Source organism: Podarcis gaigeae (assembly GCF_964106915.1).
Source record: "Podarcis gaigeae genome assembly, chromosome: 1".
In the NCBI taxonomy this organism is placed as follows: domain Eukaryota; kingdom Metazoa; phylum Chordata; class Lepidosauria; order Squamata; family Lacertidae; genus Podarcis; species Podarcis gaigeae.
The window spans coordinates 64,635,612-64,661,751 of NC_139678.1; the positions used below are offsets into that span (position 1 = coordinate 64,635,612).

Here is a 26,140-nt window from a genome sequence, read left to right on the forward strand (position 1 = left end):
AAGTCACTTGATTTTAAACCAAAAGTATCTGAAATTAATTTTAGAAGGCTGGCAACAAGAAGCATCTAAACACTACATTTTGGGCAGCTTTTAGGAACTGTCTTCTTTATGTAAACTTCAAGGTGTAAAAAGCTCATAGCTAACAGTAAGTAAAATTGGTGTGGAAAACACTCAAAGGTATTTTGATATTTCAATACCTCTAAACCAGATACCATAAAAAGGTGCACCATTATCAATTTTCCTATTTCAAGTTGATGGTTAACAGTGTTTAGACTTGCACTCAACTTTCTGCATTGTAAACATTCTCATGGTACATGCATGATTGCTTCATTAGTCACATGCATTTACTTGTATAAGAAGCCTCTTTGACTTTTCCAACTAAAATACATGCATGATTTTGTGCTTGCCCACTCAAGAGTTCGTTGTCAAGGTCGCTAGGGAAATTCCAATGCTTATTCCAGGGTTTCTGAAAAAATTCTCTAAATGAACATTCTTTCCTGGCTGGCATTTCACAGCAATTAAAAAAAATTAAACTCTTTTTACCATACTAAATTTTGAAATGTTATCCCCAATGTACTATGTCGAAATGGGACAGACGAAATGGGACTATGTTGAAATGGGACAGAAAATGCCAATTCAAATTAATCTAGAACATAGTGCAGTTTGAGCTAGCCTAGTTATATCTCAGTATCTGCAAGACAATCTTTAATAAAACAGGCAAAATGCCATAATTCCTAGTACAATTGGAAGAATGAAACTTTAAAAACAGCTTCCTTGTGTGCTTCAATGGTCTTATCTAGTCTCTGTAATCTTTAACCCATTTACTTTACATTTATTATTTTAGAGTTTGAAGGTTCCTCAAATATACTGGTGAGGATCCAAAAAACCAGACAAGAAGTTCCATCGGCCCAAAGTCAGTTTCAGCTTTTCATGAACAGGAGACCCACCATTCTCTTGAGTGTGCCCAAGTCCTTGTGAATGCCTGAAGTAGCTCTTTCAACCCAGACCACAACAATCCTTAAATAAATTCTAGCCAAATAAAATGTGTAGCTTAAATAAACTCTGTCAGCCAAAATAGCGGCTTGCCTAAGGACACCTAGTGAGTTTTTAATAGAGGTCAAATTTGATCCACGGGCTTCTAGATGAATATACAGTGGTACCTCCAGTTGCAGATGGGATCCGTTCTGGAGCTCCGGTCAGATCCCGAGGTTTCCGCAACCAGAGGGACTGCTTCTGCGCATGCGTGCAGCACGGTAGAGCGCTTGTGCGCATGCATGTGCAGCGAAACACTTCCAGGGTTGCTGCTTTCGCAACCTGAAGTTTACATTACCCCAGGGTAACGTACGCCGAGGTGTACTGTACTTAGTCACATGCACTGCAGCAGGAAGATTTTGGGCATCGCTGGTAGGACAGAGTCTCAAACAAAGACGTGCTCTCCCACATTCCCAACATTCCCAGCATGTACTCCTGTCTCAGTGACATCTACGCTGACTTGGTCATGTCCGTAGAATGGAAGATGGCAGGATCCTCAAGGATGTGCTCTACAGGGAGCTGCCTTCAGGCACCAGGAACGTTGGCAGCCCAACTCTGTGTTACAAAGATGCCTGCAAACAAGACAGGAAGGCTAGGGACATCCCTTGCAAGATGGCAATGCCTGGAGACAAGCAGTCAGGTTGCGGATCACAGCACAGAGAAGGAATGACTGCTGGGAGGAGTGCAGAGAGAAGAAACACTATGGCGCATCGACAGCAGCACATCTGCTCCAGCTGCAACGCAACATATATCTGTACAGCCATAGCAGGCACTGTAACTCTCCAATGGTTTGACTTCACTCCCAAAGGTGCACTCCTCCATTGTCTCCAGAGACAGACAGATGCTGCCGCCAACACCACCACTATGGCAACTAGGTCTTAAATAGAAACTTTAAAAGCAAGGCCCTGCACCAAAATTGGCACAATGCATGGTCTTTCTTTCTATTCAGGTTTCCAGGCACACCATTTCATTCTTGAATTGTCATTTCCCCACCCCCAAGTGAGTTAGTGTGGCTGAGTCCCCATTGGGTTGTTTTGATGACATTTCCATTTTTTTCGTCTCTTCATTCAGTTTTTTTGAGGGGAGGTGGGGTAGGGCAGACACACTATTGCTCAATCCCACTTACACTGAAGATTTTGATTTCTCCACTGAATTTGATGGGCAGCTCTCAGCTCTATCTCTGGCATTTAAAAATAGCTTCCCAGTTAACCAGACAGTGTGACAGTTCTTTCCATTCTTTACATATTTATATATTTCTCTTTCTCTTCCTTTTCCAGCTACTGCATTTAATTCCCTTCACATTCAATTATCAAGTCTCCCCCTGCCCCTAAGTTTCTCAACTTTCCATGACATTAAGTTTCCATAGGCTGTCTGGGTAATTTTTCTCGTTGCTTTTTTTTCTAAGCTAATTTTTTTAAAAAATCAAAACCTTGGGGTTAAGGCAAGTCTACTGATGCCTCTCTCGTGTGTGTGGTTGGTGTGGTTTTAGCTCCAGCTTCACAAACACGGGAAGACTTGAATTCGTTTTAGTATATGATGGTGGTGGCCATCTAATCACATATTACTCTGCCCTCATTGTCAGTTTTATTTATGTTTTGTATCAGAAAAGGATGCCCTCCTTGTGACATGCCTTACCAATTTATTGATTTTTACAAATTATATTTATTGTAAATGCTCCTGGATTGTATATTGCAGTAACAGTCTTGTTAAAATGTTTTTACATACAGAATTCAGAAAACAAAATACTGACGTTGAATCCATTTACAGAATGCATTCAAATCATTTGGGATAAATCTGTGATCCCATTTAATTTATAAACCAGACTGTAAAAAGACCTATTGGATGTTCTTGGTGGGTCATCTATGCATATCACTGACTTTTTCCTGTAATACTTACCCTAGCAGAGCCCTTTTAATGGACACACAATATGCTACACTGTGCCCAACCTCACCTACTCTTTCTTTTCTCAAAAGACAAGGCACATCTGCCACCTGCTCTAGTCTGAGTCCCAGAAACAACTGTCGAGCAGCAAAAAGATTGATTATCAGTCAAATACTATTGCAGTACACCAGATTTTGGTAGGTTAAGCTTGCTGATCCAGCAAGAGTTGGTGTGAAATTTTCAGTAATGTGTGCCAACATTTTGGTGCTAAAGGAACAGCAGTGCATGTCATGATGAAACACAGCCAAAAGATGCAGACAAAGCAGAGAAGTTTTTGTTGGATGAGAATGAAGTCGAGGTAAAGAAAGAAATGCTTGATGAATTGGAAAATACAAGCATTCATTAAATATGCCTGGAAAAGTAACCGCACCTTACATAAAATATCACACTGGCTATGAATATTACTATAACATTAGATTTATCTCAGTAACTCCTAAGATGTTGAGACAATGTGAATATTGATTATTGTTGTTTATATGTCAGAACAGCAGGGCAATTCATTACTCCTACATGAACCAAAAAAAGATTTAAAAAAAATATTTGGCTAAATGTATTCTCCTTATTGAGTTAATAGACTAAAACATACTCAATGGATCATTTGGACTGTATTCAAGAAGACTGTCATATCATCTGTAATACTACACTACATGCATAATTCATGAGTTATGAAGAAATATAATTTATTCCAAAACATTGCAGGAATATATATTATATGGCTCAACTAGTGGGGGAAACTTAAGTATTCCCATCATTCTAGAGTATTTATATGCCATGCTTCTTTTATAGATATTTATAGGAATTCCCGTGATTAAGCATAATTTGCTATTCTTAAAGTAATCTGTTTCTAAAATACAAAACCAGCTATTTCTTTTGTCTGAGTCAACTGAATGCAAAACCATTTGTAAACAGTTTTCAGTGCAATTAATGTATTTTACAAAACATGAAGATGAATGTTTGTGTTGCTTTTCATCAACATTAAAACACAATTCCAATTTTTATATAAACTCTTGAATGATACTACATCTACAATTCTAAAAGATTTTAAACAATAATAATATATCAAATGAAAGCACTTTACTTTTCTCCTCTAAAACACACTACTTCCAACTTTGGTATTTTTAAATTGTTGCGTATTACTGAATGGTGTGGCATTACAGATTGATTCTTAACCATTCCAGCTTAACATACAACATTATTTGGCTAATATTTAATACAATATTTATTCAATTATATTCTGATCATAAAGTCCAGCTATATTATATGTCATATTTCAATTTCATACATAAATTTGTATTTAAACGCACTAGTCATTTAGTGCAGTAAAATATTGCCCAAATAAAAATCCATTTGCAACAAAATTGAAAATAGCAGCAATATAAAATTCTACACTACGCTCATAAGTAAACCTGAAAGCATATTACAAGAATTAGAGACATGAGAAAATAAATTAAGAGATTATGCTAAAAGAGCTTCAAATTTCAAAATGAAATATTAGAACAGGTGTACATATACATTCTGTGTAACTTCAATGTGCATATTTTACATTGTAGCATCAGCAGTCTGATAATTATTTTAATGCTTTGTCTTAATAAAGGTCAAATGACTAAATTAAGAAAATACTCAAACTCTGAACTATTATTTTTGCTAGTGTAATAAGCCTAATGAATTGTGTCTGTTAGATGTCAGTGAAACTAAACAGTAAATTCAATAATCTCTTATTTAATTTATTATATTTTCACCATTTAACCTCCTGCAGGCTCCCTAATGTCTATTCAGATCTATATTAAATTAAGCACCAATGCTAATGAAGGGCAATAAACGTGGCTGTCAGTAGATTTTTCTTTCATTAAGCACATTATCCTCTTACTGAGCTGTAAATGAGTAAACATTAGTTTTGTTAAACCATGCAAAAAGACAGGATGAAAATCATTTTTAATTGCACCCCTTAAGCCATTGACTCTGGCATTTTTTACCTTTAATTTTTTTGAATGGATCTGAAAAGGGCTCTCCAGTTGAAATATAAACGTCAGCATCATGGGGTATGTCTATAGCATCGAGTGCTTCAGTGCCGTCTGCCAAGAAGACTCGTCGTGCAGCCATATTCAGCTTCAGCCTTCCAGTGCACTTCTCCAGCAGCTAAATCAGCCCCAAAAGGTAAGGAAAAATAAGGAAAAAAATATACTCATGTTAACTACTAAAATTTAATCAAGAATCAATACTTAAAAACCAAATCCTAACTAATTTCCCTCAACACAGTATATGTACATCCAATTGCTAAGCATTACCTATCAATGTTATTATTCGGCTACCATTCAGTTGTATTGATTCTGCAGAAACTCCAAATTCTACTTTACATTTTACGGCCTCTGTTTTACGTTATATAATTGAAAGTAAAAATGCAGTAACTATGTATATGCTTAACAAGTGTGAAAATAAAAAGTGCTTCCTTTACTCAAAGATCAATAGCCGAACAAAAATGGCTACACAGAAATTATATTGATGCTTACCAGTTTAAGGGAAAGTGGCACTGTAACTTTAGCAAACACGCTTCTTGTACCATTCTTATAAGCTGTTACTCTGAGTATCTGTGGTTGTCGTTCAAAAATGGGCACTTCAGGGACCTTTTGGGCCAAATGGGATTTTAAGGAAGATCTGTAGAAAAACAATTCCAATTCAGTTGAACTAGATAGAGAGTACCTATACAAAAATTACAATTTAATTAATATAGTCTCTCTCAGTGATTATTCAGATCATTGCATTTTAAAACAAAATCATAATAATAAGCCCTTTTCCTAACTATATTGAGAACTGTAAACCAATGCTTCAAATTCAATTCACCTGTAAATATTAAAAACTCAGGTGTAAAGTTGCTCATATAAAATTATACATAAAGATTCCACTGGTTTTTGTCTTCTTGATGCAAGCACTGAAAAGTGATACTTTGCTTTATAAAAAAAAACCCTATTATACTTATTTGACTATGTTTACTAAGAAGTAAGTCTGTGTTCAATGGGGCATACTCTGAAAAAAGTATGTATAGAATTGTAGCCTTATTCCCATTTTAACCTTTAACAAATCAAATAGAATTAGACAAAGCTTGATTCATTTAAACAATATAACAATTTAAGTATTAGTGTTGAGCCCTGTTTTTTTAAATCACCTGTGTGTGCTATTCCAGCTTATTGTGCAATAAATGTGCACTTTTATTGTGTGTAGTGTAGAGTCTAGAAAGTGAAGTTGTTCTGGTATGCCAATGAAATACTCTTCCTCCAATTTTGCTTGGTGTCTATGCACTTCCTACTGTGTGAAGCCACTGTGTGTGTGCTCACCTAGTACTGTTTTCCTCCCAAATATATCAAGACTCTGTCCTTAAATTTTGTGTAGGGTGGTTGTTTTCTTTAAAGTGTGTGTTTGAGCAATAAATGCTCCTCACTATCACCTATCAACATTGTCGATATATTTTTAAAGGCAGAATAAAACAGCAGCAGAGTCTGTCCCTGTAGCAAAACAATTCTGCCATCTGTTTTTCAGTGATGAGATGTCACACTACTGGCATGGAATAAGAGATAGTGCAAGTATCATGCAAAGAATGAAATGTACTTGAGGTACACACTGGATTTGTGGAAATTCCTCTTTATATTTTCATATAACGTACACCAACAGCACAACTCACTTCCACATTGTAGTCATATTCCATAAATTCTGATGTATATGTTATGCTGTTTATAAGTCTCTCTCAGTTCCCTGTCCCACCCCATTCTCTTTTATAAAAAATAAATATTCCTATACATGATGCATTTCAGTGAAGGGAAAGGTATGCAAACTGTACATAAACTTGATGCCTGCTGATCAGATATGGATCTATTTCTGAACATGCATGTTCACCAGACTGGCACATCTGGCCTTTTATGGGTATAAAAATATCGACCTATTATGTATAATAATCTACGTCTGACTTGCATAAAAGAGCTTCTCATATAAGGTATATTTATTACATTTAAAGCAGTTCTGTGAATAACCAAGATGGCAACCCTAAGCACACCTACTAGACTAGATACCAGTGAACTCAGAGGGACATACCTCTAGGTAAACAAGCTTAGGATTGCACTGTGATACCATTATATCAAAAATCTAAATAAAGATTGCAGTCTTTTACTGTAAGTTTGAGGTTGTCAATTGAATCATCACTGAGTCAGTTGAAAGGAGACAGAACAGCAACAGTCATAGTTAAAAGGAACATGGAACAGCTTTGATTACCTTAGCTGACCTGGAGGAGCACTGACAGGTCTGTTTCTCTTGGATGGTGATATAAGAGAAAAATTGTTTGTACTATTTGATTTGTAGCTGACTAGTTCTGATATTCTATCACTTCTCTGAACTGATTTTATTTGATGTGTGGAACCATCTTGAAGCTCTGACCTTCTTGGTGTTACTGATGATTGCAGGGGACTCATAGGGCCAAACAGAGGCTCTCTTTGCTTTTCTTCTGTCTTTCCAGATGCCTTTGTGTTAGGGGAGATGTATTTTCTGAAAGAAAAATAGAGCGGGGGGCAGATATTGGGTTTAAGTAATCCCAAAACTAGGACAACGTGGGAAATCCAGTCATGCACCCATGCCGGAAAATGTGACCAAAATAGGTGGGCAATTGAGGAAGGAAAAAAGAATATCTGACATATTAAGGAATTACTACAAAGAGAAAGAATGTATCAAAGAACTTTTTAAATCTTCAGCTAAGACGTTAGAAATAAACAGGAATCTAACTGCAGCTCTGACTGCTCTGATGACTACAGTTGGTTAAACTGGGTAACTACAATCAGTTAAAGTACAGAATACTAATACTAGTAACTGACTAGACTACTGCATTACATTCTGTGTGAGCCTGTTTTGGAAGACTATTTGGAAATTGAGTTTAGCTGGACAGAACATATCACACTAGTTTTTAACCAGCCCCACTGAATACAAATACATATCTGAGTACAATTCAAAGTGCTGGTTTTAAACTTTAAAGCAGACACCCCCAACCTACTCTCCTTCAAGTGTTTTCAATTACAACAGATAAGCTGGCTGGGAATTATTTCTTTTAACCAGTAATGCCCTAAATATTACACATGGAAAAAGCTACCCAGATATTTAGATGATCTGTTTGCATGTAACGTTTTGAAATATATCTATATAGCATTTTTCTCTGTTCCTATTATAGTTTGTTGCCTTTATTCACTAAGATTATTTATTAAGAGGATGGCTTCATAATCCTTTTCCATACATGGGAATGTACTTAATGGTATATGTTAAGTTGTGGGCGAACATATCAGACGACACAGCGATTCTTACAAAGCATCTCTTTATTTGTAAGCTGGAACAGAACTGAACAGCAAACAGCTCAGCCGGCCTGCTTTTATAGGAAGCCGGCTGTCAACATCGTAGCAACAACAACCCAGGGTTTCTCGCCTAAAATAACTGACGTGGACCTGAGTGAAAACTACATACACAATACTCCTGGTGGCCAGGGTGAGAACTTCAATACATAACAGTATAGTTTGCCTTGTGAGTTCAGTTCAGAATTAAGGTTTACTTTACTTTTTTTCAAGAAGACCCAGAACAATTTATTTTGTTAAATTAAGTGTAAGCCAACAGATGCAGCATTTTTAGGTTACCTTATTATAGTCAACAGTGATAGAAATAATGCATTTTCCCCTTCATTTGTGACAAAGGTGACACAGCAGAATACTTAAGGAAACAGCAAGGCTTCTGAACTGCATTTAGATTTTAAATTTCAGAAATGAGAAAGACACAGGTGAGTGCTACAAGTGGCAGCTAGAGCACAGGGAGAAGGAAGTGGATCATGACTTTCAACAGTAAAGAGAGAGAAGAAGAGTTGAGGCTTAGTATATTTCAAAAATCTGAAGAGGAGATTGATGATAAGATCAATCCCATCCAAGGTAAGGCCTGGCCAAGGCTGAATGATAAAGACGAAAACAAATTCACAACATGCAACATCTATTTTTCCCCACACTATAGTATCAGACTTTCTATACAGAATGCAACATGGGTTTTCACAAGTTCCTCCAAGTGTTAAGCAATATTTTAGGGTTGTCATTCTTTTTCCAGGACATGTCCTCTTTTTCGTGATGAACGTCATCATAGAGATCTATAGTTAAAAGTGGAAGTTGGCAAATGTGTCCTCTTTTTTGCTCTTCAAAATATGGCAACCCTGCTGTAAGAAAGCAAAACTCTGATGTTGCTTCAGTAACAATCATTCTTATAAAGGAGCAGTACTGTCTCAGTTGTAAGCTCCACCTTTAGTGAAAGGCACAGTTCAGTTGAAAGGCTCAGCCTGCTTCATCATCCCTTTAACTGGTGCTGGTTTCGACCTACAGTGGTACCTCTGGATGTGAACGGGATCCGTTCCAGAGCCCCGTTCACATCCTGAAGCAAACGTAACCTGCGACTGCGCATCTGCAGGTCGCGTTTTGCTGCTTCCACACATGCGCGTGGCGTCATTTTGAGCGCCTGTGCATGCACGAGCGGCGAAACCCAGAAGTAACGTGCTCTGTTACTTCCGGGTTGCCACGGAGCGCAACCCGAAAATGCTTAACCTGAAGCATATTCATCCCGAGGTATGACTGTATAAAACTTTAAATGGCTTGGGACTGCATTACCTCAAGGACTGCCTCTCTGCATATGAACCTCTCCGGACCCTGAGATCATCTGAGGCTCTTCTTCATGTGCCTCCTCCATGAGAGGTCTGGAGGGTGGCAACACGAGAGTGGGCCTTTTCTGCAGTAGCTCCCCATTTGTGGAATGCTCTCCCCAGGCTGGTTTGGCTGGTACCTCCAATATACACCTTTGGGCACCAGGTGAAAAATTTCCTTTTTAATCAAGCCTTTGGCTGATAGACATCTAATGCACTTTTAACTGTGTTGTGGAAAGCGAGGTTATTGGGTTGTCTTTGTATTTTTCCTATCTATTTTTATTATGTATTTTGTGGTATTTATATTGTGGCTTTCTGTTATGAACCGCCCTGAGACCTATGGGTATAGGGTGGTGTACAAATTTTAACAAGAAGAAGAACTCCTCTGACAGAATGGTAGAGACTTTGGTTCTACTGGGGTTTATGTGATGGAGTCCACCGAGTCAAGAACAGCAGTGCAATATTATTCCATTCATTTATTCCATTTATGTACCACCTTTCTGCCAAGGAACCCAAGGGGATTTACAGGTTTCAAGTGCTAAGACAAATGATGTAACATGTAAAATGGGGAGAGGGGGAGACAGTCTAACTGAAGCAGGCCCTGAAGTTGTCTCTGCCGGCCTCCCTCACACTCTTCCTCCTCCTCGGATTCATTTGCCACTGAAAAAGGCTTTTTAGTCAAAATGTGCCTTTCAATTGGCTACAGAAGATACCTGGTTCATGTACATCCTAAATGATTAATATATTTACATGTATTCAGTTTGCCAACAAGTGTTGTATATGAAGATGTATTTATTGCATACAGTATTCATTTCATAAAGCTATCATTTAAGTTACATATTTTATGTATGAAACATATTTGCAATACATTCACAGGCCACCTTGATTCCTTTGTACTCCTATATTATTCGTCAGGGAACACATACTATTGGTTTGGTTTTGATTACAAGGTCACCCTGACAATCCACTCACACCATGACTAACCTCAGTTTCACACATGCAAGCTCCCCTTAAACGTTCTCCGCACACAGTCACTTCTATTGGCAACTCACAAGTATATGGGGCACCCATGTTCAGAAAAGAGGAACAAAATGGATATTGCCCTCATGCCTTCCTGTAAGTTTTCTAACGGTATTTGGCTAGCCACTGTTAGAAACCAAATCCCAGACTATATGGAGCAGTACGCCTAGCCTAAGATCACAAAAGCCCACTCAATCAAGGCCCACTTTGTTCCCACAATACCATGCTTCAAAAATATTTGTTTTCACCACCACCTCAAGAGTAGTTTCTTTTGTCACACATGGCAGGCTTCAGGGAAACTCTGGAGCACTGAGACTCTGAAGGGGCACTAGTACCACAGGCTTATCTTGCAAATGGGTTTCTTGGGCTTGCCCTACTTAAAATTTCCCTTCTAACTAACTCATTCCCTGAAGAAAGGAAATTTGATCCCAGGATCATGACAGCATTGAAGAAAGAAAGAAGGAACAGCTGAAGGTGGGAAACAGGAGATGAATTTGACCTCTTGCTAAGTATTATGACATCAACATCATCATTTTATTATTTATACCCCACCCATCTGACTGGATTGCCCCAGCCACTCTAGGTGGCTTCCAGCATATACAGAAGCATAATAAAACATAAAACATTAAAAACTTTCCTGTGGAGGGCTTCCTTCAGATGTCTTCTAAAGGTTGTATAGTTACTTATGGAGGGGGAGGTTGGCCATTATGTTGGCATGCAAGAAAAAGTGATAAGGCTGGGTTGACCATACTCACTTTTTCAATACTGTAGTATCTACATTCCTTTGACATAAAGTCAAGGGTAAAGTTGAAACACCACAATTTCTTTCTGAAGATACAGAACACAGGGCATCAGTTGAGTCACAAGTTTCTGTTTCACCATTTTCCATTTCCTGCAGAGTGAAAATAAAATATTAAATCAAAATTTCAAGTATAACATTCTCTATGGTCAGTATATGTTTCTAAAATGAAGCTGGATACAAGTACTTTTGATATCTGGGTGTCAGGGAACTGCCATCGGAGAGTCAGGTGGTGGAAGGGCTCCAGGAGGCTAGGAGACCTTCGGATGTGGAGGAAGGAACCAGTAGGGGGAGAGGGAGAGTTCCTGCAGAAACTCAATCGGAGGAATGGCTCCAAGATGTTTCCAGTGAGAACAGCGGGGAGGGCTCAGGACCTCCGCTGGGGACGCCCACTCCGCGCAGGAAACTGTCACGTAGAGAATCCAGAAGGAGAGTTTCCGTCAAGGAACTCTTATGTTGGCGTAAATTCCGGAAGCGCCCACTGACGGATTCTGCCAGCGATTGAGGTAGCCATGCACCCATGGCTCCTCGGACTGGGAGAGTTTAGGAACTGATGGCAAAGTTTGGAGGGCTTAAACGCTTACGCACGAGCAGCCCCCTTTTCCCATTACAGCAATCCGTCAGTCTTTGACGCTGCTTGTGCGAAGGAGAGGCATCATGAGCAACCCTACCGGAGCCGGAGGAGCAGGAGGAGCTGGAGGGGGACCAACTCTGGAGGAGAGAAACAGAGCTTTGGAGCACCAGCTGGCACTGCTAACGGCGCGGCTCGAGGAAAGGAGGGCGCAGGATGCACAGGGGAAACCCACCCCCATCGGAAGGAAGGTACCTGGGTTGGTACAGAAATTTGGGGGTGATCCAAGGAACTACCAAGCCTTTAAGACAGAGATGCAGTATGCACTGAACCTGCAACACGATGACTTTGCCGATGAGGAATTGAGAGTGGCTTTTGTGATTGGGCACCTCGAGGGAGGGGCTAGAGATTGGGTGAGGCCCCTGATGGCAAATAATAATAACGCCTTAAAGGACTTGAGAAAATTCTTTAGTGCGATGGACTTGATGTTTTCCAGCCAGATTGAACAGGGCGTGGTACGCAGACAGTTAATGGCGTGCAAACAGGGAAATCAATCAGTCAGAGAGTATTGGACACAGTTTACCATGCTTATACATAAATTGGGGTGGGATCTGTCTTCGGACCCGATACAAATGTTGTTTGAAGAAGGCCTAGCCCCAGCGGTGAAAGATGAACTTTCCCGTGCACCCCGTACAGAGTCCATGGATCAGCTGACCAAGGCAGCGCTTGCGATTGGAGCGCGCCAGAAGGCGAGAGCTCTGGAGAAGCGGGAAGGGAGAGGAGAGCGTTGGAATGATTTCCGCATTCCTGAGGTGCCGGCGCAACCTTCCCTGCCAGTGGAACCGATGGAGATTGGAGGGGCGAGTGCGCGCGGAACTTCAAATGTTAACGAAGGGCGGAAAAAGGAGGGGAAGAGCGCCAAGAAATGTTTCCTTTGTCAACAGCCAGGACATTTTGCCAGGGTCTGCCCGCAAAGGAAGGGATGGCAAGGAATGGTGGGGGCTGTTGGGAGTGAGGAGGAGGGGGTTAAGGAGCAAGTAAAAGCCAACGCCTGGCTGCCAGCGACAGGGCACAGCAGTCAGGCCAAGGATCAGTGAACGTGCCCAAGCCTGAACCCCCAAGAGCTGCTCTCGTCGTAGAGGTGCTACTAGAGCTACCCAACGGACATCCACTCACGATAAAAGCCCTCTTAGATTCAGGCAGCTCCTGCAATTTCATGAGTAAGGACTTTGTGTCAGAGCACCAGATACAGACGCTGCCCTTAAGTCCTTCCTTGCAGGTGACAACGATTGACGGGAGGGAACTGCTGGGAGGGGAAGTAAACCAACAGACGGTCCCCATGACAATGAGAGTGGCAAGGCACACGGAAGTCATTGCATTTCATGTAGCCACACTAGCGGGACCTCCCATCATCTTGGGAATGAGCTGGCTGGCGCTACATGACCCGCTAGTGGGATGGCACCAGCGGACAGTCTCTTTTGGGTCAGCTCATTGCCTAGAGCACTGCAAGGGAAGAGAAATGCAAGGGCTGGCTAGGGCCAGTCTGGCAGGGATGGCGGTGGGGGGAAAAGGGAGAAATACCCCGACAATACGCCGACCTGAGTGACGTCTTCGGTGAGAAGGAAGCAGATAGACTGCCCCCGCATAGACCCTTTGACTGTCAAATTAACCTCCTCCTGGGAGCCCAGCTACCAGTGGGCAAGCTGTACGCCATGTCAGACAGGGAGATGCAGGAGTTAAGGGAGTTCATAGACAAAAACCTGAAACGAGGTTTCATCAGGGAGTCAAGAGCAGTGGGGGGGCAGCCCAGTGTTTTTTGTAGACAAAAAAGACACTAATAAACCCAGGCTGGTCGTGGACTTCCGGGCCATCAACGCGGTGTCAGAACCTGTGGCCTTTCCCATGCCCAGGATTGACGACATTTTGACCAGGGTGAGGAAGGGAAAGATTTTTACCAAGCTGGACCTGAGGGGGGCATATAACCTGATACGGATGAGGAAGGGGGATGAATGGAAAACTACCATGTTCACCCCCTTGGGGGCCTTTGAGTATCTCGTTATGCCCTTCGGATTACAGGGGGGCTCAGCCTGCTTTCAATCCTTCATGAATCACGTGCTGGGACCTTTGCTCTATAAGAACTGTGTGGCCTTCTTAGACGATGTGTTAGTCTACTCAGAGGACGAAGAGCAGCATGTCCGAGATGTCCGAGAGGTCCTAAGCCAGCTGCAAGCAAGCCAGCTGTGGGTCAAACTGGAGAAGTGCCAGTTCCATACCAGAGAGGTGGAATTCCTGGGGTACCGTTTGTCAGACAAGGGATTGGCCATGGATCCTAGCAAGGTCCAGGCGGTACTGGAATGGAAGACACCCAGAACCAGGAAGGACGTGCAGAGATTCCTGGGGTTTGGAAACTTCTATCGGAAGTTCATCAAAAACTTTGCCCACTTAACGGCTCCCATCACCGATTGTCTCAGTAGTAAGAAGAAATTTGCATGGACGGAAGAGGCACAGCGAGCATTTGAAAGGCTAAAGAAAGCGTTCGCTTCGGAAGAACAGCTCTTGCACGTGGATCTACAGAAACCGATGAGGGTGGAAACAGATGCATCAGATCGAGCGGTAGGGGCGGTTCTGCTCCAACCGGGGAAGGATGCATCGGACTGGAGACCGTGTGCCTTCTTCTCGCGGAAGTTGAATAAATCCGAAAGGAACTACACAGTGTACGACAGGGAACTGCTCGCCATTTATGAAGCGTTTCGACGATGGCGGCACCTGCTAATAGGAGCGCAGCACAAGGTCCAGGTGTGCACGGACCACAAGAACCTGGAATATTGGTGAACGGCCCGAGTACTGAACCAGAGACAAGTGCGATGGGCACAGGAATTTTCCAAGTTCCATTTTGAGATTCGCTACGTATCGGGACCAGAGAACGTAAGGGCGAACGCTCTCTCTCGAAAACCAGAGTATATGGAGGGGGAGGGAGCGCCTGAAGAGAGACATGTCATCCCCGAGGACCACTGGGTGTGTGGGGCAGCATTGGTGGGGCAACGAGAACTGGTAGAAGGGACAGAGAACGATGAATACACCCAAGATAAGCTCAGAGGGCTCAGGAGAGCCGGGGAGATCACCGGGGGTTTTGAAGAAAGGAACGGGGCGTTGTATTACAAGGGGGCCTTGTACATACCAGAAGGGGAATTGAGGGGTAGGGTACTCAAACAAATGCACGACAGCCCCACCGCGGGGCACTTTGGGCAACACAAAACAATGTGGTTAGTTACCAGGCAATTCTGGTGGCCCAAGGTGAGGGAAGATGTATGAGAGTATGTAAGGGGGTGCGACCGCTGCCAGCGAGCGAAGGGGGAGAGGGCGGCGCAGGCGGGGTTGCTGGAACCATTACCCACACCTGAACGGCCATGGGAGGCAGTTTCCATAGATTTCATGACGGATTTACCAACATCGAAGGGGAAAACTGCGGCAATGGTAGTGGTAGACCTGTTAACCAAGATGTGCCACTTTATAGCTTGCTCACATGCGGTAACGGCAGAAGAAACCGCCAAGTTGTTTGTAAAACACATTTTTAGGTTGCATGGCGCCCCCTTGAGGGTGGTCTCAGACCGAGGGAAACAATTTACGTCCAGGTTCTGGAGGAAGCTCATGAGCTTACTGCACGTGGAGGTCAATTTCTCAACCGCCAGACACCCAGAAACTAATGGGCAGGCGGAAAGGGCAAACAGTATTCTGCAACAATATCTGAGGTGTTATGTAAATGACAGAGAGAATGATTGGGTAGAGAAATTAGCCCTAGCCGAATTCGCATACAATAATGCGGAAAATGTGTCCACGGGCATGAGTCCATTTATGGCTAACTATGGATGTCACCCCAGGGCATTTCCAGGGGAAGGAGGGGAAAGATGGAGCGTGCCGGCAGCGGAACATTTCGTGGAAGAAATGGAAGCAATACATCAACAGCTCAAAATGAATTTGGATAGGGCCAAGGCAGAATACAAGAAGCAGGCAGATAGGAGCAGAAGGGAAGGAGAGACCATAAGGGTGGGGGACCGGGTGTGGTTGTCAACACAAGGGTTACCGTTCAAGGGGGGTTGCAAAAAATTGCGGCCAAAACGACTGAGACCCTTCAAGGTTATACAGCAGGTCAATACGGTGGCCTTTAAACATGAAACTGCATCCAGTATTCCAGTATTCCAGACAACATGAAACTGCATCCAGTATTCCATAGGTCATTACTATCACCATACCGGGAGGGGCAGGAATTTTGGGGACGTGAAGGTGAGGTTCCCGCGGCACCGCAAGTAGAAGAGAGGGAGCGAAGCAGTCATGTAGCAGAAATACTCGACTCTCGGTGGAAGGGGAAACAGGTGGAGTACTTAGTGGCATGGGAAGGGGAACCGGAGTCTGAAAATACCTGGTTACCGGCAGAAACGGTCAAGGATGAGGTCTTAGTAGGAACGTTTCATCGCCGGTTCCCAAGGAAGCCCCAGCCCTTGGCTAGGTTCTGGGAGGAACACTTCGGCACCACTGATGAGGAAGAGGAGTTCGAGGGGTTCCCAGAATCAGGACAGGAAGAGGAAGAAGAATCAGATGGGGAAGAGTATGGGGAAAGAAGGGACAGTAGTAGGTGGAGAGCGGTTTTCGAGTCATCCGAAGATGAGGAGGATTCTTTCAGGGGGTTCCCAGCCTCGCCACCCAGAGAAGAGGGGGAAATGGGGGGTGAGGGGAGTCCTGGAGGGGAGGTGGATGTCAGGGAACTGCCATCGGAGAGTCAGGTGGTGGAAGGGCTCCAGGAGGCTAGGAGACCTTCGGATGCGGAGGAAGGAACCAGTAGGGGGAGAGGGAGAGTTCCTGCAGAAACTCAATCGGAGGAATGGCTCCAAGATGTTTCCAGTGAGAACAGCGGGGAGGGCTCAGGACCTCCGCTGGGGATGCCCACTCCGCGCAGGAAACTGTCACGTAGAGAATCCAGAAGGAGAGTTTCCGTCAAGGAACTCTTATGTTGGCGTAAATTCCGGAAGCGCCCACTGATGGATTCTGCCAGCGATTGAGGTAGCCATGCACCCATGGCTCCGCGGACTGGGAGAGTTTAGGAACTGATGGCAAAGCTTGGAGGGCTTAAACGCTTACGCACGAGCAGCCCCCTTTTCCCATTACACTGGGTCACGCTGTAACTTTAATATTATAATAGTAACATAAGAAGAGCAGCTTAAGTAGGCAACACCAACAATCCAATAACCTTCTCTATAATTGTCCATTACCGGATGCTACAACAGATGCATATTATTAGTTTGGAGGTATTAAAATAATGTTGCTGTCATTATTACTATTATTATATTTATTTACATCCCACCTTTTTCCTGGACCAGGACTCAAGGTGGCTTACACAAATTAAAACAAGACATATGAAATATAAAAAGGAAAAAACCTATAAAAGACAATAATTAAAATAATTAAACTGTATTAAATAATATAAAAACAAATTATTAAAATAAAGCTAATAAAAATTATAAAAACATCACAGTAATATTAAAAGCACTTTCCTTAAAAAGTCAGTTCCCAAAGGCCTGTGTGAATAAAGCGGTCTTCACCTGCTGCCAGAAGAACAAAAAGGAGAGAGCCAACCTAGCTTTTCTAGAAAGGGAGTTCCAAAGTCTGAGACCAGGGACAACCTCAGGGAAAGATATGACCTATGAACTTGCCAACTCTTCTTCAGAGAGCCAATTATGCCATTGGTTATTATGACACTGCAACGTACAGCAACATGTATAAAATCTATCATGTGATAGCAATGTAAAGTCTAGGATCTTAGACGCACAATAAGGTTCAGAATGCCTAAGCTAGTAAAAGGCAGTTCTGGCAACCAGAACTGCCTTCTACTAGCTTAGGCATTCCCAGAGCACAGCCTAACTATCTACAGTCATACCTCGGGTTGAATGCGCTTCAGGTTGAGCGCTTTCGGGTTGCGCTCCGCGGCAACCCGAAAGTAACAGAGCGCGTTACTTCCGGGTTTCAACGCTCACGCATGCGTAGACGCTCAAAATGACGTCACGCACATGCACAGAAGTGGCAAAACGTGACCTGCACACGCACAGATGCGCCATCGCGTCTTACATTCTATTCAGGATGCGAACGGAGCTCCGGAACGGATCCCGTTCGCATCCCAAGGTACCACTGTACTTGGCTCTTTGGGGAAACTGCGACCCCAACTCCCAGTGGTTTCATGTAGTTGTTGAAAAGTACAAGGGACAAGACAGGAACTTAAATGTCAGTGACCAAGGGGTGGAACAAAAGCTTCCCAGCACCATCTTCTGAGTCTGTCCATTAGGAAGGACTGTGTAGCACCATGCTTCCAAGACCCATCTTGCAGACATGGTCCAGAAGGATACCATAGTCAATGGTATAACCAGTATTGTGTAGTAGTGCAGTAAGGTGCTGAGCTAGTACCTGGGAGACCAAGGTTCAAATTCTGACTCAGCCATGGAGCTCGCTGGGTGACCTTGTGTTAGCCACAATCTCTCAGCCTAACCTACCTAACAGGGTTGTTGTCAGAATAAAATGGGGGTGGGAGGTGAACCTTATAACTACCTTGAGCTCTTTCAAGGACATGTGGGGTAAAAGTAACAATATTAACACAGAAAGCTGCCAGGTTCCAAGAGAAACAATAGGGTCACATTTGTCACATCTGTTTGGCAGCATAAGTTACCATAAGAGCAACCAAGGCAGTTTCTGCCCTGAATCCAGGTTGTAAACCAGAATGGAATGGATCTAAATATCCTGTCTCATCCAAATGTGCCTGAGCTGACACAACCGCCCTGCCACACACTCCAAAATCTTGCACACTGGTTGTATTCACTTCAATGCAGCAATATCACTTCAAGACTTTGAATGGCTGTGAAATCAAACAAGCTAGATACTATTGGAATCCAAAGAAAATAATACACCAAACTAGAATACAAAATATTCTACTCTGATGTCATCATTCAAAGTTTACATGGTTCAAAATGGAAGTTTCACCTGACTTCAGAAATGTATCAAAAGACAATAACTGACAATACACAGTATAGATGTGTTCAGTTCAGTGTCAAATTGTAAGGGTAAGAGATAATGAAGGACATTCAAGGAACTGTAAATGACCCGCTATTTATATCTGGCAAAATATGTTTATATTTTTAAAAGAAACCATATAACCAGACAAATGTTAAGAATGTCAGAATTACTTCATATTTTCTGAAGAATATATGTCATCAAAGCCAATTAGCCCATTGCCCCTTTTTCACAAACACATGGGAATAAACCCAATTATCTTGAAAAAAGCCAATTAAAAATTAAACAGATAATCTTAATATCCAAACTTCTAATAATCTTTGGATAATTACTTTTCTCACAAATATGTTTTTAATGTAAACTGTGAAATATTGTCCTTACAAGCAGCAAATACAACATTCTCAATGCTCTGTTGTCTTTAAATGTTGCATTGCAGCTTGCGGTAACAAGTAATCATAGTGACATTAAACATGCCTACTTTTCTGATGCAGGTCTCATATTTACAGAGCAATCCTAACTATTAATATGCCAGGGGGAGAGATATACGCGCTACAATGGCAAAATGTCTGCCATGTCTTACACTCGTCTAGCCCAGAACACTAAGGGAAAACACACTGCTCCAGAAAAGCGCAGAATGGAATAACAAGAGCCACAGTCCCAGAAACCTTGGAGGCACTGCCAGCACCCACCAATCACACTCTTTATACTACACACAACTCATCGCAACACACAAGGGAAGGAAGAGGAGGCCATATAGCACAACACCTAAACAGCTTCCTTGTGGAAAGGCCTGCAGAAAGAGCACAGTATCTCCTTTGGAGCAACACTTAAAGACCCACTGAAGGAGGGAAAGGACCAATATAAACAGCAAATTGTCCAGTAGCACCTTAAAGGTAAAGGGACCCCTGACCGTTAAGTCCAGTCATGGACGACTCTGGGGTTGTGGCACTCATCTCGTTTTACTGGCCAAGGGAGCTGGCGTTTGTCTGCAGACAGCTTCCAGGTCATGTGGCCAGCATGACTAAGCCGCTTCTGGCGAACCAGTTTGTACTTGGTATAGTATAAGCATGCACACGAAAGCTTATACCAAGAACAAACTTAGTTGGTCTCTAAGGTGCTACTGGACAATCTATTTATTTATTTATTTATTTATATTTCAACTGCATCAGACCAACACGGCTACCTACCTGAATCTATAAACAGCAAAGTCAGCCACAGCACACAGAGCAGCAAGCTCTGGGTGTTCACAGCTACAGGCAGTGGCAGGAACATCTAGCTGTCATGAATGCAACCCAAGATTGGAGGTGTGCACAGAGACATGTATTATTTTTATTTAACGAAGAGCTCTCAGTCATGCAATATATTCACACATGCTCTGCAGGAATATAGTTACCAACAATAGTTTCTCTGACTAACCAAGTGGCCAGTTTAGAAGCATAGAGAGAATATGGAGTGGGATGAGGCAGAAGCTCCATACTGCTCCTTGGGTTGCTGCAAGGGTTTCATCCAAAGTTGCCTATGACTCCAAATTTCTTATATTATCTGCTCGGTCTCTTCATTACAATAGGGTGTGTTAGAATGACAGTGGCAGGGTGAATGTCAGGCGGGCCAAAGCTCAGAATGAGCTCAGGCTTGCAAGAGATGTTAAAAATAATTTGGCTATGTTCCAAGCAAGAGTAGGTAGGCAGCCGTGTTGGTCTGACGCAGTCGAAATATTAAACCACTAGTGGACATTCTCACCTAGAAGGACAGGAAACATGACTGGTCAGAGAGTGACAAGTCCACTGGTTCTGGTAATGTCAAACTCCAGCTGCTACACTCTCCTGTAAGTTCCATCCTGAGACCAGCTGAGAGGCATGGTATTGAAGACCTTTGAACATTAAAATCTTTTCAAACCTGAAAACATTTGCTTAATTAGCAAGTAAGCAGGCTAATAAAAGCAGGTTAGCACAGAGAGAATACTCCATTACCTATAGCTGTGTAGCAATATGCCTTCTCTCTTTGAAATCAAAACTATCCTAGAATTCATAGTTGTATAGAGGAAGGCAACAATGCTGCAATTCAGGTTGCAATGGAGATGTTCTCCTGTAAGAAAGTAGGGGCTGGGTATTGACATTTGAGATTCAGCTAAAAGGCTGTGCTAGATGCCTACAGCTCTTGATAATTTTTGCACATTTTCTGTGAAATGACATGCTATGAAATGACACTCAGAAGCAGCACTCTTTCCTCTGGTGGTTCAATGAATTTCAAAAATGGAACACTCCCTTGTTGAATTTCAGCTAGTCATCATTACATACACTGAGGTGCAATCTACACACATATAAAAAATGCTGCAAAAATGCTATTTTTTTAAAAAAAAACTTTTTTTAAAAAAAGCTTAAATTTGCCATAGCTCACCATCGCCATCCAGTGTCACACTTTTATATTGCATGTTACAACACACTTAAAACTTTTTATACTCCTAGAATGCAGAATACTTTCATACACAGCCTACCTCTCCAGCATATGCAACACCCACCCACGCTTACTACCATGCATATGGATTATGTGACAAATACACAAAATTGCCAAGGAACTGTATATTCATTTCCTTGGTTATAATTCTCTGTATAAAGGTTGGAAAGGTTCAGTAAACGGACCATATTGGCAGTACTACTAAAAAAGATATATGATATATATAAATTATACATATGTTGCGCAGCAATTTTAGACTGCTACAGTAAAAAAAATATTGACTTGCTTTGGAATCTGCCCGAGCATAATACTACAGCTTATAAGCAAGAAGTAGAATGAAAATGCCAGACATTTTTATGTCTCTGTCTGAACAATTAGAACCTGATTAAAAAGCAGTTGCTGTCTGGAGTTTAACGAGCAATTTATGCACTACCTGACAAAACATTATCTGAACATTTCATTCAAATCAACTTGAATAACAGCAATGACACACTGTTTAAGAATAGGCTGCAGAGGATCAACAATATATTAATACTTGGGGTTTTAAAAAACATTTTACACAGAAATCCTGTACATGTCTATGCAGAAGCCCCACTGAGTTCAAAGGGACTTGCTCTTATTGCAGCATCAGTAACAATTCTAGTAAGTATAATAAAAATTAAAACTTGAAATTGCCACATAAAAAGAATTAATGGTAAAATAATTTCCGAATCCCAAAAACAAAAGAAAGACTCAAAATCAAACTGAATCGATCTCTTATTCAGTTTTACATAAAATAGGTAGACATAATCAATTTGGCTATAGTCCACAATATAATAATAATAATAATAATAATAATAATAATAATAAATTTTATTTATATCCCGCCCTTCCCAGCCGAAGCCGGGCTCAGGGCGGCTAACAACACTAAAACAGTACAACATTATAAAAACATTATAAAAAGTAATTAAAATCAAAATTGATGGCAACCATAAACTAAAGTTTTGTAAAGATTGCCAAAGGAGGGAGTCAGGCTGCGCCCTGACCAAAGGCCAGGTGGAACAGCTCTGTCTTGCAGGCCCTGCGGAAAGATGTCAAGTCCTGCAGGGCCCTTGTCTCTTGTGACAGAGCGTTCCACCAGGTTGGAGCCGCACCCGAAAAAGCCCTGGCTCTAGTTGAGGCCAGCCTAACCTCTCTGTGGCCTGGGACCTTCAAGGTGTTTTTATTTGAAGACCGTAAGTTCCTCTGTGGGGCATACCAGGAGAGGCGGTCCCGTAGGTACGAGGGTCCTAGGCCGTATAGGGCTTTGAAGGTTAAAACCAGCACCTTAAACCTGATCCTGTACTCCACCGGGAGCCAGTGCAGCTGGTATAGCACCGGATGAATGTGATCTCTAAGCGAAGACCCTGTAAGGAGTCTCGCTGCGGCATTCTGCACCCGCTGGAGTTTCTGGGTCAGTCTCAAGGGCAGCCCCACGTAGAGCGAGTTACAATAATCCAGTCTGGAGGTGACCATCGCGTGGATCACAGTGGCTAGGTCAGGGCGAGAGAGGTAAGGAGCCAACTGCTTAGCTTGGCGGAGATGAAAAAATGCCGCCTTTGTTATAGCTGCAATCTGCGCCTCCATGGAGAGGGAGGTATCGAAGATTACACCCAAACTCTTAACGGACGGTGCTGGCACTAATTGCACCCCCGCAAGAGATGGGAGTTGCCCCCTCAGTCCCATGTCGTCCCGTCCCAGCCAGAGGACCTCTGTCTTCGAAGGATTTAACTTCAACCGGCTCCCACGTAACCATCCAGCCACAGCCTCCAAGCTTCTGATCAGTGTGTCTGGGGCTGAGTCAGGGTGGCCGTCCATCAACAGATAGAGTTGGGTGTCATCAGCATACTGATGGCAGCCCAGCCCAAAACTCCGGACAAGCTGGGCGAGGGGGCGCATGAAGATGTTAAAAAGCATCGGGGAGAGTATTGCACCCTGGGGCACTCCACACACCAAGGAGTGGCGGGATGACAATTCCCCCCCCAAGCGCCACCCTCTGTTCCCGACCAGAGAGAAACGAGTGCAGCCATTGAAGGACTGTGCCCTGGATCCCCACGTCGCCAAGGCGGTGGTCCAAGAGTTCGTGATCGACCATGTCGAAGGCTGCTGACAGGTCTAGAGGAATCAGCAGCCTCGACCCGCCTCGATCCAGCTGCCTGCGGAGATCATCTGTTAGGGCGACCAGAGCCGTCTCGGTCCCATGACCAGCGTGGAAGCCGGACTGGAATGGATCCAGAGCCGATGTTTCATCCAGAAACCTACCAAGCTGTTCAGCAACCGCTCTCTCAATCACCTTACCCAGGAATGGAAGATTCGAAACCGGGCGGTAATTGGATAGATCTAAGGGATCTAATAATGTTTTATTTAAAAGCGGACGCACCACTGCCTCCTTCAGTTCCCCTGGGAATGTCCCGGTGCCAAGGGACAGATTGATGATATCCCCCAGGGGGGCCCGCACCTCGTCTGGACACGCTCTAATCAGCCAGGACGGGCACGGGTCGAAAGGACAAGTGGTGGGCTTTCCAGCTCAGAGGAGTCTGTCCACATCGGCTGGGGATATCCGGTCAAAGTGGTCCAATACTGAACCCGAGGACAGTCGAGGGGCCTCCAGTTTCTTTATTGTATCCAAATTGGCAGGGAGGTCATGGCGGAGCAACAGGACCTTCTCCGCAAAAAAGCTTGCAAATGCCTCACAGCTGTGTGTCAAATTATTATTTAAATTTGGCTGTCCTTCGAGGGACGTTAAAGACCGAATTATACTAAATAATTGCGCCGGGCGAGAGCTAGCGGATGCAATGGAGGCTGAGAAGTAGGACTTCTTAGCGGCCTTCACTGCCATCTCGTAGGTTTTCATAAAAACCCTATAAGAGGTTCTATACTTAACCATTCATTAATTAAGGGTGCCATCCAAATCCTAGCTAAGCATTAGTAAGGTGTGATGGAACAGCAGGGTCACTGCCACATCCACAGTCCTATGGCTTAGGCTGGCTGGGGCAGGAGGTGTGTGGGTCTGCAAAAAGCCTGACACTGACTGAGTGATCAGGCCCAAAGTGACCCCAAAGCCATCAAGTGGGGTTGGTTTGAGATCTAGCAGATTCTGGGCCAGCTAATCCCCTCTAACAGAAAACCCTATTTTGTGGCTTTTTGCAGGAAGCCACGGGGGGGGGCGGGGCAGGAAGCTCAGCTACCCACTCTTTCACTAGATGGAAAGGGGAGCTCTCATCAGTGGAGTAATGCTAGCATCATTCTTTGGGTGGAGGCTAGTTCTGGGTGTGGCACAGGAAGACCTCCATCCCATTCAACCCCCACCCTGTGTGCTGCAATGGGGGGTTATGTTGCACCATAAGGATGCTACTTTGGTGTTCTGAATCCCTGGCCTACCTAGCAGTGAATCAGTATTTTGAGTCCCTAGTCTGGGGTCAAGCCACATGTCCAAAGTCCCACAGAGATCCAGGAGCACCCAAGCTGAGGCCCATCAACATGGACAGTTGAGCAGACACAACACCTCAGCTCTGCTGCCCTTTTAAATCTCTGAATGCTGATTGCAACATCTGGGCTTGATGAGGCATGTGACCCTCAGTTGTTCTGAGCCTACTCCAGCTGAGGAATCAAACATCTCCTCTCAGAACTAGTGAGCCCCACCTGACCAGCAAAGGAGCTGGGTTGTGGGCCTTGCCTGCCTCACCTTTGCCTATTGCTCCCCATGACTCAGAGCCTACCTTGTTTGTGGAGACATGGCCCCCTCTGGCTCTGGTGATGGGTCCTGCTGCTCTGGTTCCTGTGCACTGACCCACATCCCTTCGTCATCCTCCGTCACCCTGTGGCTACTTCCTACACCAACCTTCCCTTCCCCACCCCCAGCTTGCCCCAGTGTGTCCCAGTCCCGGCTACACCCCTTGCCAGACCCTCTTCCTCCTCCCCATTGTCCTGCCAGTTCATGACATTTAGGTTTCCATTAGGAGGAACTAGTGGGTTTTTGCAGGTTGCTATATTCTCTACTGTGGGACGCGGGTGGCGCTGTGGGTTAAACCACATAGCCTAGGACTTGCTGATCAGAAGGTCGGCGGTTCGAATCCCCGTGACGGGGTGAGCTCCCGCTGCACGGTCCCTGCTCCTGCCAACCTAGCAGTTCGAAAGCACGTCAAAGTGCAAGTAGATAAATAGGTGCTGCTCCAGCGGGAAGGTAAACAGCGTTTCCGTGTGCTGCTCTGGTTCGCAAGAAGTGGCTTAGTCATGCTGGCCACATGACCCGGAAGCTGTACACCGGCTCTCTCAGCCAATAAAGCGAGATGAGCGCCGCAACCCCAGAGTCATCTGCAACTGGACCTAATGGTCTGGGGTCCCTTTACCTTTATATTCTCTACTAATTCATATGTCACAGGGTAGTTTACATAGCATAAAGAAAAACTAAGTTTAACACTATTAGAACCAATAATATTTTACTATAAGCAGCAACTATTTAATAAGATTAACATTTTCTTTACCAATTAAACTTTGTTAATATAAATGTGAGGGGAGGGTGAATAAAATCAGGCACCTATGGTAAAAAAGCACCTTCATTCTT

General features: G+C 43.4%; 1 protein-coding gene across 8 annotated transcripts in view; it reads right to left on the reverse strand.

The window, feature by feature from the left end:
• DCDC1 (doublecortin domain containing 1) overlaps positions 1 to 26,140 on the reverse strand; it is a 267,210-nt gene that overhangs the window by 235,326 nt on the left and 5,744 nt on the right. For 7 of the 8 annotated variants that reach the window (XR_014566754.1, XM_083748746.1, XM_083748748.1 and 4 more), the window contains exons 2-5: positions 11,440 to 11,576; positions 7,231 to 7,500; positions 5,481 to 5,625; positions 4,947 to 5,109 (exon numbers count right to left, since the gene is read on the reverse strand). Coding sequence is in view for 7 of the 8 variants with exons in the window: in XM_083748746.1 (XP_083604872.1) it covers positions 4,947 to 5,109; positions 5,481 to 5,625; positions 7,231 to 7,500; positions 11,440 to 11,576 (715 nt within the window). In the remaining variant the exon portion in view is untranslated. The remainder of the gene's footprint in view (positions 1 to 4,946; positions 5,110 to 5,480; positions 5,626 to 7,230; positions 7,501 to 11,439; positions 11,577 to 26,140) is intronic. The other variant, XM_083748749.1, reaches the window with a different exon arrangement.